We start from the raw sequence: 12,602 nt of genomic DNA on the forward strand, positions 1-12,602 counted from the left end.
CATGAGTCTGCAGTGGATCTTTAGATGGTAGACAAGCTTTGGGGAGACAGGAGTTGAGTTTTACACCGCAGGATTCCTCACCTCTGATCAGTTCTTCTGGCCACAAATTGTACGTGGCTCATCCAGATCACTTTCAGGTCCATGTTAATCCCTCGCATGTTGATGGTGGGGGATTCAATGATGAATGCCAAGAGGTGATCATAAGATCCATTCTTGCTGGGGTGACCATTTCCTTCAAGTGTGTGACGTGATTGTTACTGACCACTTGATAGCCGAAGCCTGGACATAGCCCCCATCTTGTTTTATTTGCAGATAAACCTCTTCAGTATCTGCACAGTTAATAATGGTGCTGAACAAGCTGCAATCATCAGAGAACAACCCCACTTCTCACTTTATGATTTAAAGAAGGTCATTGGCGAATAAACTGAAAAGACAATGCTCTGAGGAACTTTTGATGTGATGTCCTGGAATTGAGATGATTGACCTCCAGCAGCGGAAACCATCTGCCTTGGTGCTGGTTATGACTCCAACCAGCAGAGATTGTTCTCCTGGTTCCCATCGATTCCATTTTTGTTTGGGTTGCTTGACGCCACACTCGTTCAAATGCTGCCTTGATGTCAAATTCAGTCATTTTCACCTGTGTGTCGAAGAGTGGTGTGCGTGAGAGAGTGTGCGTATGTGGCTGCATATGTATGTGCATACATGCGTGTAAATGTGTGTGTGTTTCTGAGAGAGATAGATCAAGACTGTGTGTATGAGAGAGTGCATGTGTGAGTGTGCAAGAGAGCATGTGTGCAAGAGAGCATGTGTTTGAGAGAGCATGTGTGTGAGAAACTGTGTGTGTGAGAGATCGTGTGTGAGAGAGCATGTGTGTGAGAGAGCATGTGTGTGAAGAGAATGTGTGTGAGAGAGCATGTGTGTGAGAGACTGTGTGTGAGAGAGCATGTGTGTGAGAGAGCATGTGTGTGAGAGAGCATGTGTGGCAGAACACGTACGTGTGAGAGAGTTTGTGTGAGAAGCGTATGTGTGAGAAAGCCTGTGTTCACCAGCATGCAAGGATGTGTGTGAGAGAGTGTGTATGTGAGCGAGAATGTGTAGTGGAGCACGTGTGTGTGTGCGATAGAGTATGTGTGAGCGAGCATGTGTGGCAAAGCATGTATGTGTGAGAGAGTGTGTGTGTGTGACAGAGCATGAGTGTGAGAGGGTACGTGTGGTGGAGCACGTGAGTGTGAGAGAGTGTGTGTAAGAGAGCATGCATGTGAGAGAGCGTGTGTGCACGAGAGCATGTGTGTGAAAGAATGTGTGAGAAAGCCTGTATACGAGAGAGTGTGAGTGTGAGCTACCGTGTATGTGAGAGACCGAATGTGTGAGATAGAATATGTGTGAGAGAGCATGTGTGCAAAAAGATACGTGTGTGTGAGAAACCATATGTATGAGAGAGAGCGTGTGCCTCAGAGAGCATGTATGTGAGAGAGCATGTATGTGAGAGCATGTGTGTGAGAGAGTGTGTGTGGAAGAGAGCCTGTGTGTGTGAGAGAATGTGTGCAAGAGTGTGTGTGTGAACACATGTGTGTCAGAGAGTGTGTGCAAGAGAGAGGTTCTGTGAGAGGGGTATGTGTGAAAGAGCATGTGTGCAAGAGACCAGGTGTGCAAGTGAGCCTGTGTGTGAGAGAGTGTGAGAACGAGAGAGTGTGTGTGCGAGAACATGAGTGCAAGAGAGCGCATGTGTGAGAGAGTGTGTGGGTGAGAAAGCATGTGTGAGAGGGAGCATGTGTGTGAGTCTGGGAGAGAGCATGTGTGCGAGCTTGTGTGCGAAAAAGCATGTGTGCAAAAGAGCGCGTATGTGAGAGAGCATGGTATGCAAGAGACTGTGTATGAGAGCACGGGTGTGTGGGAGAGCGTGTGTATGAGAGAGCATGTGTATGAGAGAGAGTGCGTGTGAGGGTGCGTGTGTGCAAGAGATAATTTATGCGAGAGAGAGTGTGTGTGAGAGAGAGCCTGTGAGAGAGGGAGATTGAGTGTATGAAAGAGAGTAATAACGTGCCTCTGTGTGTGTTTGTGAGAGAGTGTGAGACATATATGCTATTTTTGGGAGTGAGACTGTGATAGTGCATGTGAAACAGTGTGCAGGTGTGTTTGGGAGATTGCATGTGAGAAAGAATGAGAGTGTCTGAGAGCGAATGCATTTGAGAGAGAATGAGTGTGTGGAAGAGAAATAGAGAGGGAGATGAAATGAAAAAATGAAAATCGCTTATTGTCACGAGTAGGCTTCAATGAAGTTACTGTGAAAAGCCCCTAGTCGCCACATTCCGCGGCTGGTACAGGAATTGAACCGTGCTGCTGGCCTGCTTGGTCTGCTTGAAAAGCCAGCTATTGAGCTCAGTGAGCTAAACCAGCCCCTGTGGTGTCGATTGTGAGAGCCCCTGTGATAATGTGCCTGTTGTGAGAGAGTGGGTGACAGAGTGTTTGTGTGTCAGAGATAGTTGGAGAGAGAGAACGATAGCGAGGGCATGGAAGAGAATGGGCGTGTGAGGCTGTGTGTGTGTATGTGTGAGAGACAGAGGGCGGGATTTTCCATAAACTGACATCGAAATTGGGAAATGTGATTTGGCGGAGAATAGCTTCCGATACCAAAGTCAGGACAGGCCCAGATTTGATGCCAATCACGATTCTCCATTACCTCAAAAACGGCGTCAATGCGTTTGACTCCACACATACAGTGGGCACCATTTGCATAATCATTAACGGGCCCAAGCTGGTATCGCCAGGGTCATTGCGATTCTCCACCTCCGATTAGCTGCGTTCCCAATGGCGTGGTTCACTTGTGCTTTAAAAATCGTGAATCTGGCGTGGTGGCTGCTGAGGAAGGGAGAGGGGGTATGGAAGGTGTCCAACATCGCCTTAGTTTGCAGACAGTTGTGCCGCTGGCTAGGGGGCTTCTGCCAGGGCCGTGGGTAATAGCGGGACTGACCAGGAGGTGGGCTGTGTGGGGGAGGGGGGTGGACAAACATAGTATACCATTGACGCCGCCGGCAAAGCAGCCATGCAACTGCGCACACCACTAACAGCCCACTTTGAACCTGGTGCCCTCTGGCCCCAGCCGACTGGTTGTATGGGTGCACTCCAGCATAACCAGTACCATCTTGTTGGCTGGGATAGTGTGTGTGGGGACTGTAATGTGTATGTGTGGCTGCAGCTTGTCAGCCTGCAGAGTGTCGATCACGGACCCGGCGTGTCCTGCACCATTTTTCAGTGGAATCGAGTGTGTTCCACGCGGTACGGGTGCTAGCCCCTCAACGGTAGCAGAATCGGTCCAGGTGTGGCGCCGGTTTTACTGTCGTAAAAGTCCACAGATTCTCCACGGATTCTCCATCAGCACTTTATGTAGTTTAATGTTCATCACAGAGATCAGTGTTTGAAATAAAGATAGAAACCAGGAAACATTCACATCAAAACTGATTACCTGAATCGACGCGACACACTGCATCGACCCGAGTAAGGAAATGCATTGTAACTAAATTCATTTTCGGTACAATTAAACATTCTCCAAAAGCTTTGATATTGCGCGCCAGTGTGTCAATTGCAGGAGGTCGCTTATGTTGAATTAGTTAGTACTAATATTGCATTGCTAGTTATTGGTAATGTCTATTCGTTGCCTTGTTAACTGATCTGTACCATAATATAAATAATACAAAAATGTTTTTCTATAATTCGAAACCTGCTCCAGCTTGAAACTTTGTTAAATAATTTAGGTTTAATTAAATCTTTGGCAAAGTTAAACAATAAACTTAAAATAGCCGGATGGAAACATTCAGACACGTAGAATATATCTGTGTGTCAAAGCGGTTCTCCCGAGTTGATAAACTGTCATGATTTGAAACTATATATTTACACATGTAAAGACCCTGGCAGTTTGTGATGAATAAAAGTGCTTCCTAGATTTAAGAACTCAGGCAATCCCTGTAATTTAATTATTAAAAATATTGTTAAAAAAAGGAGATCCAATTTAATCAGTGTGAAACATTGTGAAAACACTTCATTCAGATCCAATACAGCACGGCAACATAATGAACAAACTAAGGAGAAAAGTTCTTGCTTAATTTAATAATTGTTGGGTTACGGGTATAGGGTGGATACGTGGGTTGAGTAGGGTGATCATGGCTCGGCACAACATGAAGGGCCTGTTCTGTTCTATGTTCTATGTAACCATCAGTTAACATTTAAAAATACCCTAATATATCTGTAATTCGTTTCTTTATTTCCGAAACCTGTCGATTTGTTCACTCCAATCGTGTTCCAAAGAGATTCAAACACGTAGACTGTTTGCATTGAACCAGAAAACCTGTAACCGCTCAGTGTCACCGAGTTTAAACAATACAGAAACAATACAGAAACGCCAAACCGCTTCACAAATTGTACTTATTCAAAGTCACCCAGACACACAAGCCTCTCAGCAAGACAACAAAACACATCACTGAGGGACTGAAACCCATTTCCGAGAATTCTACACTTAACAGAATCAAACTTAACATTTCAAAAACATCTCAATATCAAATGCAGCAAACCAGCTCGACCCACGAGAGCAAACATTGCAGAAAAGCCAGGCTGTTATTGCAGAAATAACTTACATTCGAAAGGGTGCCTTGAACCATGGCTACGTTTAATCTACAATCATGCCTGTTTTCTGCCTCTAATCATGTGTCAAGTAGGTCCAAACGCGTATATTGTTTTCATTCAATTACAAAACATGTAACCAGTCGGTGTCACCGAGTTTAAACAATGCGGAAACGCCAAACCGTTTCACGCATTTTCCTTATTCAATGTCACCCAGATACAAGAAAAATACGACATCACATCACCGAGGGACTGAAACTCGCTTCATGGAGAAGCAGCTCAATTCAAAAAATAGTTTCAAAAGAACCAAACATAACATTTAAAGAAAATATCAATCTAGAAGCCACCAAATCCGCTTGTCATCAAATGAATGAATAATTAAACAGAAATATGGAAGAATATCCTCAGCATTGTGAATAAGCTGAACATGATCAATAAATTGACGCAGAAACTTTAGAGTTTTTTGTTAATATTGGGTTCGAGTTCTAACACTTGGTGGTAAAACTTGCAACCACCAAATGTCACCGAGACTTTTTTTTAAATTTAGTGCCCAATAATTTTTTTCCAATTAAGGGGCAATTTAGCATGGCCAATTCACCTAACCTGCACAGTCGAACCCAATATTAACAATGCAGAAACAATACAGAAACGCCAAACCGCTTCACAAATTGTACTTATTCAAAGTCACCCAGACACACAGTCGCCGACATTAAACATTGCAGAAACGCCAAACTGTTTAACAGACGTTTGATATTTAAAGTAACCCAGCCACACAGTATCCTCAGGAAATAAACACCAAATCACAATAACCAGGGACTAAATCCCTCAGCAGCACCTTTGTGTCAAGAGGCAGAGTAATTCTCGAACCCTTTTCAGCAGAATCACGTGAAACATTACAACAAAATGTCAATACAGAATCCAGCAAACACGCAATTCAGTGAACGAATGAATTGTTAAAATAGATCAAAATAGAAAACAACGACTGAAATAAAACAGCATGAAATAATTGTACGGTTCTTACCTGCAGTCACCGTCACCATGGTGCCTTGTCCCCAGTAGTCTAAGTAGTCACAGTGTCACATTCCCTGGGCAGCTCCATACATTAACCGCACCTGCACAAAATAGACAGAAATCCACCACTGTTTTAAATATTCACAAACCAACGGCAAAGTAAAGTCACAATGAATTTTCATTAATTTATAATTGTATTTGTGGATTTCGCTTGCTGCTCAGAAATGACCCTAATGTTTATATTTCAGAGTAACACATGGGCATGTTACTGAAAACGCGAACGGATTTCGTGAATAATTATCAGTGTTCCCAAATTATTTCTCGTTATTTGGGCAGTGATGAACATTAATACTTCACTGTGAATAAAGTTGGATTGTAAAAGCGAGCACTGAGCCAGCCTCAGTTAATTAGTGCTGAGGGGCTTTTTGTATTGACAGTAACTGCTGTGCCCCAGTTATCACAGTGAGACACAGCGTGTCAAATACTGCGGCAGACTGTTAACTGTAAAATACAGAGGTTTAATTTCACTGCTCTCCCAAAAAACTAACTCTGTCTCTTCCAAGAGCGAAGCTATTTCAGCGTGTCCTGGTCATTACATTTATAAAGAGGATCGGAACACGTTTAAACCCTCTGTGCACATTTAGCGTGTCGGTCAACAGAGATAAAGTGGAAGATTTTTATACCTTTTTATAAACTAATATTGTGTTTTATTTAAGCCTCATTTAAGTTGGCAATCCTGCTGTGACGCTGATCACCAATTTGAACAAACTCTTCACTGAGGTTTTTGTATGAGGATGTCGCTGTGCACAGCACTGTGACCCACTGTAGTCACAGTGACAGACACCCGCACAAAAACTGCACTCACTCTCTGTTCAGTCCTGCCGCTCAATATTCACTTCAAATACAGTTTACTTCTGACTAATTTACAATTTAGACAGCAGTTTTCAAACCCAATGTACAGAGACTTTCTCCAAGTATCAGAAATAATAAAACGCCGGTTATATCCAGGTCTGTCATTGCTGAAACTGAACAGTAATATAAACAGACACAAGCTCATCCTATTAGATCGATTGGTTTGTTAGGTTTTATGTTTTTAATTTCTCTGTGTTAGTTATGTAAGAAGCAGCTGTGTTTTGACTCTGATCACTGACATTAATATTACATTTGAATCAAGTGCTGACCTTCAGGTTAAGGTGCAAGTTGCTGAATTCCCTCTCGAGCTGTTCTTGTGCGGGTCCAGCCTGGTTCCTCTCGCTGTGGTCTCTTGCACAGTAATAGATGGCGGTGTCTTCGGTCTTCAGGTCCTCATGGCCAAAGCGAAGATGTTGTTCGAAGTGTCTTTGGACGCAGTAAATCGATCTTAATTGCTGGGGCGTAGTGTTGCTGGATGAAGAATGTAGCTCACCAGCCACTCCAGCCCCTGTCCGGAACCTGGCGGATCCAACCCATCCATAGCTGCCAAGATTGAAGCCGCTGGTTTTACAGGTCAGTGTCAGGGAGCCTCCGGGACGCCCGGTCTCTGCCTCTGGCTGAGTCAACACACATCCGACTGGACACCTGTAAAAATATCAAAAAGCCCGAGGATTAATGCTGGTGAAATGATTGGTGACTCTGGAACATTCCAGAGAGAGACTAACACTGAGACAGTAACAGTGAGAGACTTGGACAATAAAAACTACTCAGGATAAGAAAGTCAGCAACAAACTGAGAGAAATGGCCCACCTCATCCTTCTGGTCATTTGGGGGAAATGGTTGTGTCAGGAACTCAGTGAACAAACCAGCTCCCGGACTGTTGGATTCGGGTCCCAGTGAGCGGCATTTAAATACCGGCAGAAGGGGGCGGCTTTCCAGGCGCCGCCTGTTGATTCCCTGGTGGAGGCGGCGACTGGATCCACGTCCCGCCTTCCACACCCCCAACAGAATGGACACAGATATTTAGGTTATTATTTAAAAAACGATATTAGATCGGTATCGGTATATTTGTTTGGCTGAATGGATTCATTGTAATGTCTATCCTCATCTGAATGGGAAATGATATTTAAACATCTCTAAGTAAAATCGAATTCCATTATATATTAAGTCTCTTTATTTCTGCACTCCAATATAAAGGGATGAACATAAACAGATTAAATTACACTATCAGGGAATAAATCGTTTGTCACTCAGATTTGCAACACTCCGGGACTCTATCCCATTGCAACAATAAAGTATAATTTATCAGACATAATGTAACTAAATGAGGGAATGAATGACGTGATTACATTTGCAGTGCGGATAGCCATCACTGTACAATGTGGGTCTGTAGACAAGAAAACTCTCAAATTACAAAAGTCTCTCTTTACATTTCTCGAACTGTCCCTCAGCCTCAGACAGTCCTGTGAACATTAGCGGTAAAAGAAGCCGCTTGCCTGATAATTCAACAGTGAGTTGACAGAGAAACATAAAATGCACACCAACTTTTGACAGAGAAGTTAATGAATCAGAACGGACACGGTGATCAGCAAAGTTATCCTTCAGCATCCAAACCATTGCCGTTATTTTACTGACCACCGGCTGTCTAACATTCACTGGTGTTGGGAACACAGGATATCAGGACTTTGTGGCATATTACACAATATCACAGGAATAAATGTTTTATCTTCCACTGAAGCTGGTCATGAACTGGTCATTTCTCCACTCATTAGCAGCAATGAGAGGGACTGTTAAATAATGGAAATCCAGACAAATTAAACTGTACAGAACACGGTGCTAATCGGGTATAAGAGACGCCTCCGTTTAACGGAGATCGACAACTCGGAGAATATTCCAGGATTCCCCGCGAATTCAATGCAGTATTTTAAAACTTTTAATTAATTTTATTTTATTTTTGTAATTGGAGTCATCTTATTGAACTTGTGGATTGGGTCCACCAACACCACTCACTCTCACTTCATTAGGTTTTTAACAAACGGACTTTAATAACTAGAGTGACCTTTACTCAGAACTAATATAAATTAAATAGCATCTGGTCAGGTTACTATTTTCAGATTGTGTTTAATCTCATAGTGAACAAAACAGTCAGTGGATATATTTCTTTGCATGGATCACCATTTAAAACGTTTAGTTCATGTGCGAGTAAACATTTATTGTTTGAATGGATAAATCCCATTTAATCCATTCATATTCAGGCTAATCTGCCCCACACAGTATTTGGCAGCAATCCCGCCGCCTGCAGTCAGGGAGGTTCGAATGTCCAAAGTTGTTTACAGGAAGCATCTGGATTGTTTTTCAAAGATCTGTTTGCTCAGTACTGACCGCTTGGATGCAAGCCAACTTCAAACTCTTAACATTGTCAATGAGGACTATTTATAAACAAATCTACCCAGCAACAGTACTGGAGATCATTTTACGTTTTAAATTGTGAACCTATTTGAATTGTTCCCATCTCTAAGGAGAGTTATCCAGCTTCTCTTGCCCTCTTCGCAGCATACCGCTGAGGATCTATCCCACATCTATAACATTGTGATGATGGGTAGACATGCAACCAGACTATCAGACAGAGTATCAGACAGAGGGTACATTTTGTAATAGATAACATGTAGATTTATGTGTTTTTCCTTTTATCTTCCGTGGAATTTGGGACTCACTGTCAAGACCACCGGGTATCCCCTATCCCTAATTGCTCTTGAGCTGGGCCAGCTCAGAAGTCAGACATGTTGCTATCCGATTGGAGCCAAATGTAGGTGAGACCAGGGAAGGATGTCAGATTTATTTCATTGGCGAAGCAGAGGGGAGTTCATGGTGGCCAGTAGTATGTTTTTTCGATTTATTAATTGAACTCAAATCCCCCCACAGACTACGGGAGGATGTGTACCCAAATCCCCACAGAATTAGCCCAGGCCTTTGGATTATTGGTTCAATGACATTAATACGCCCCCAACATTCACCCAAAAGATAATGGGTTACTGCTTTGATGTAGTGATGGATGTTGGTTTGATGCGTGAATATTTTGATTGTGAAATTAGTGAATGGGATTGATGGATGGATGGCTAGATGGTCCTGAAAGGTACTGTTCTACATTCTCAATTCTGCACTTGATGGTTTCACAAATTAAAGCAGGTCCGTTATAATTTGTGTCAGTCTAATACATTCGGTGGCTGAAGCTGTTCTGGGTGAATTCCATCCCCAGATTATCGGGAACTGACGAAATGGACGTCACTGAGAGGAAACTGGATATTCCTACGGTTCTGGTGATTCTTCTCTGCTGATGGTGAATCTTCATCTCAAACACAGAAAGCGGGAACATGATTACATTGAGAAGGGACAGCTGTAATTTTTGGAACATGTCATTTCATGTACAATAAGTCATTCAAGATATCCTCGCCCAAATCAATGGAGACACCGGACCTGGAACAGAAATCCTGTGAAACTCTGTGGACAGCTGCAGACGTTGAATTACTTTCCAAAACAGTGTAATAACAAATTGGGAAGTAAAGATTCATTAACGTTACATTAGGTACAGGTATTTTCATTTCTACCGACACTTTAAAAAGCATCTCATACCCCAGTCTGCAGATTCTATGTGACGATGAGGTGATTACTGACCAATACAGCGCAGAGGCTGCTGGGTAGCTGCACATAATCCTCGGTCTGATTTAATTCCATTTCACATTGAATTCCGGTGCAGATGTGACTTCTTGGTGGCAGAATGGTCAATGCTAACTCAACTAAAGTTAATCTCAATAAATTATGTTAAACATACGAATATAGAAATTAGGAGGGGAAATAGGCAATTCAGACCTTCGAGCCTACTCCGTCATTCAATCATCATGGCTGATCTCTTCCTGGTCTCAAATCCACCTCCCTTAAATTAATTGCATTTGCATTTTGTGAAGGAAAGTACGGATCATAATTGGTGAATGTAACTTTTTATGTTGTGAGTTGATGTTAATTGATTGATATCATTATTTAACTTTGTGAATTGTGAAAATTGGTAATATTCGCCACGGAATTGCTAAACAATGATCATCTCCAGCAAAGTAGAATCTAACCATCGCCACTTGATATTGACTGATATTGCCATCGCTGAATCCCCCATTATCAATACACTGGGGTTACCATTGACCAGAAACTGTCCTGGACTGACCATATAAATGCTGAGGCTACAAGATCCGGTCAGCGTCTCGGAGCCTGCGGCGAGCAACTCACCTCCTGACTCCCAAAGCCTGTTCACCATCTGCAAGGCACAAGTCAGGACTGTAATTGAATACTCTCCCAGTGACCTGGCTGGGTGCAGCTCCAACAAAATTCAAAAAGCTCGACACCATGCAGGCCGAAGCAGCCCCGCTTGATTGTCACCCTATGCGCAAACACTCATTCCATCCACATCGACGAACAATGGCAATAATATACCACCCACAAGATGAGCTGCAGGAACGCAGCAAGTCTCCTTTGAAACATCTTCTAAACCCAGGACCATTACCTCCCAGAAGGAAAAGGCAGCTGACACATGGGAAGATGACCACCTGGAAATTCCCCTCCAAATATTATAGTCCCTGCTCTGCTGACGATAGAACATAGATCATAGAACAGTACAGCACAGAACAGGCCCCTTCGGCCCTCGATGTTGTGCCGAGCAATGATCACCCTACTCAAGCCTAACGTATCACCCTATACCAAGGCAATTAGCGATGGACATAAATCATGGCCTAGCCCTCGACAACGGCACTGGCTAACTTAATTTAAAACTGTACTTTGTGGAACGGTGGCAATTTGTGAATCTGATTATTTATATTCCTAAATGAATGAAAATTGGTGAATATAATTGCTATGTTTCTGATCATTTATGACCTATGCCTTCTCTGCTGGAAGACATAACCCATCCCGGAGGAGATTCGTGATGCAAAATCATAACCAATATCTGAAAATAAAGTGGAAAGAGGAGACTGCAGCACTATTGACATAACTCACTCATAGCAGCACTGGGAAGGCCTTTCCATGGTCACACTTTAAATACTTCACCTGCTTGCAGGTCGAATGTTGCTGGAATAAAGGGGCTGTGTTTGCGTCGCAAGATTTACTCTGGACAAGATCTGCTCCCTCTGCCACATGCCTACCTCTTCGCCTCACGTTCGTCAATCTCAATAAAAATTCCACACTGTCAGCGGAGTAGTGACTATATGATTTGGGGAAAATTGGCTGACTGCTGAAGCTCCCCTGTCGCATTCACTCCTTCCATCGCAAAAAAGCACTGCACTGTGCAGATTGATGATTCCACTTCCGAATGATTCTAAGTGAATAATTGAGCGAAAGAGGACCGTGTCATTGACCCAACTCTATTCAGCAGCTTCCTCTCCATGCTGCTGATCTTCGCCTTCCCTGAAGATATGGATGACTCCACTTGCACAGTCGGTAAGGCTGCAAACTCGGCAACCTTTCAGTCATGAAAACGGAGACATAATCACAATACATCCTCATCAGAGAATTCCTCTATGCTTAAAGTTGGATAATCCACACAAAACATCACCGACAGAGACTCATGGACTCAGTCCTCGGTGCCTTGTATCTTGTTCTTCCTTACCATACGCATGAGGAAAACCATGGCAGTGGGAGAAGGTGTTGCACTCTCGCCATGGTCGCACTAAATAAGAGCCGGTGCGCAGATTCTGCTGTCGAGTTTCCACTGTGAGAGACTGCCTGGATGTAGAATGTGATGCTGTCATTGCGAAAGCAGATACCGAACCTTTGCTTTACTCATTGAATGTTCATGGAATAACATCAAGCTGACCCTTTGGAACAAGCAGGTGGTTTATAAGGCCTGAACGCCCAGAAACTTCTTGTATGTCTGTGAAACAAGGAACACCTGCACCTGTGAAGAAAAATAACTCAGCCAATGTCATCTTTGTCATCCGCAATGCATTATGGATATTTACTGGCCGGACAAAATCAGAAATGCGGCAGTGTTCTCAAAGACAGAGCTTGCAATTCTCTTCAAGACA

General features: G+C 43.2%; 1 gene segment (V, D, J or C); it reads right to left on the minus strand.

Annotated features, from left to right (window-relative positions):
- LOC119960859 overlaps window positions 1-5,705 on the minus strand; it is an 81,504-nt gene extending 75,799 nt beyond the window's left edge. The window contains 1 exon segment of the C gene segment in view: window positions 5,636-5,705. Within this exon segment, the coding sequence occupies window positions 5,636-5,654 (19 nt within the window).
- Window positions 5,706-12,602: the final 6,897 nt, after the last annotated feature.

The sequence above is a fragment of the Scyliorhinus canicula genome, unplaced genomic scaffold, assembly GCF_902713615.1.
Source record: "Scyliorhinus canicula unplaced genomic scaffold, sScyCan1.1, whole genome shotgun sequence".
Lineage (NCBI taxonomy): Eukaryota > Metazoa > Chordata > Chondrichthyes > Carcharhiniformes > Scyliorhinidae > Scyliorhinus > Scyliorhinus canicula.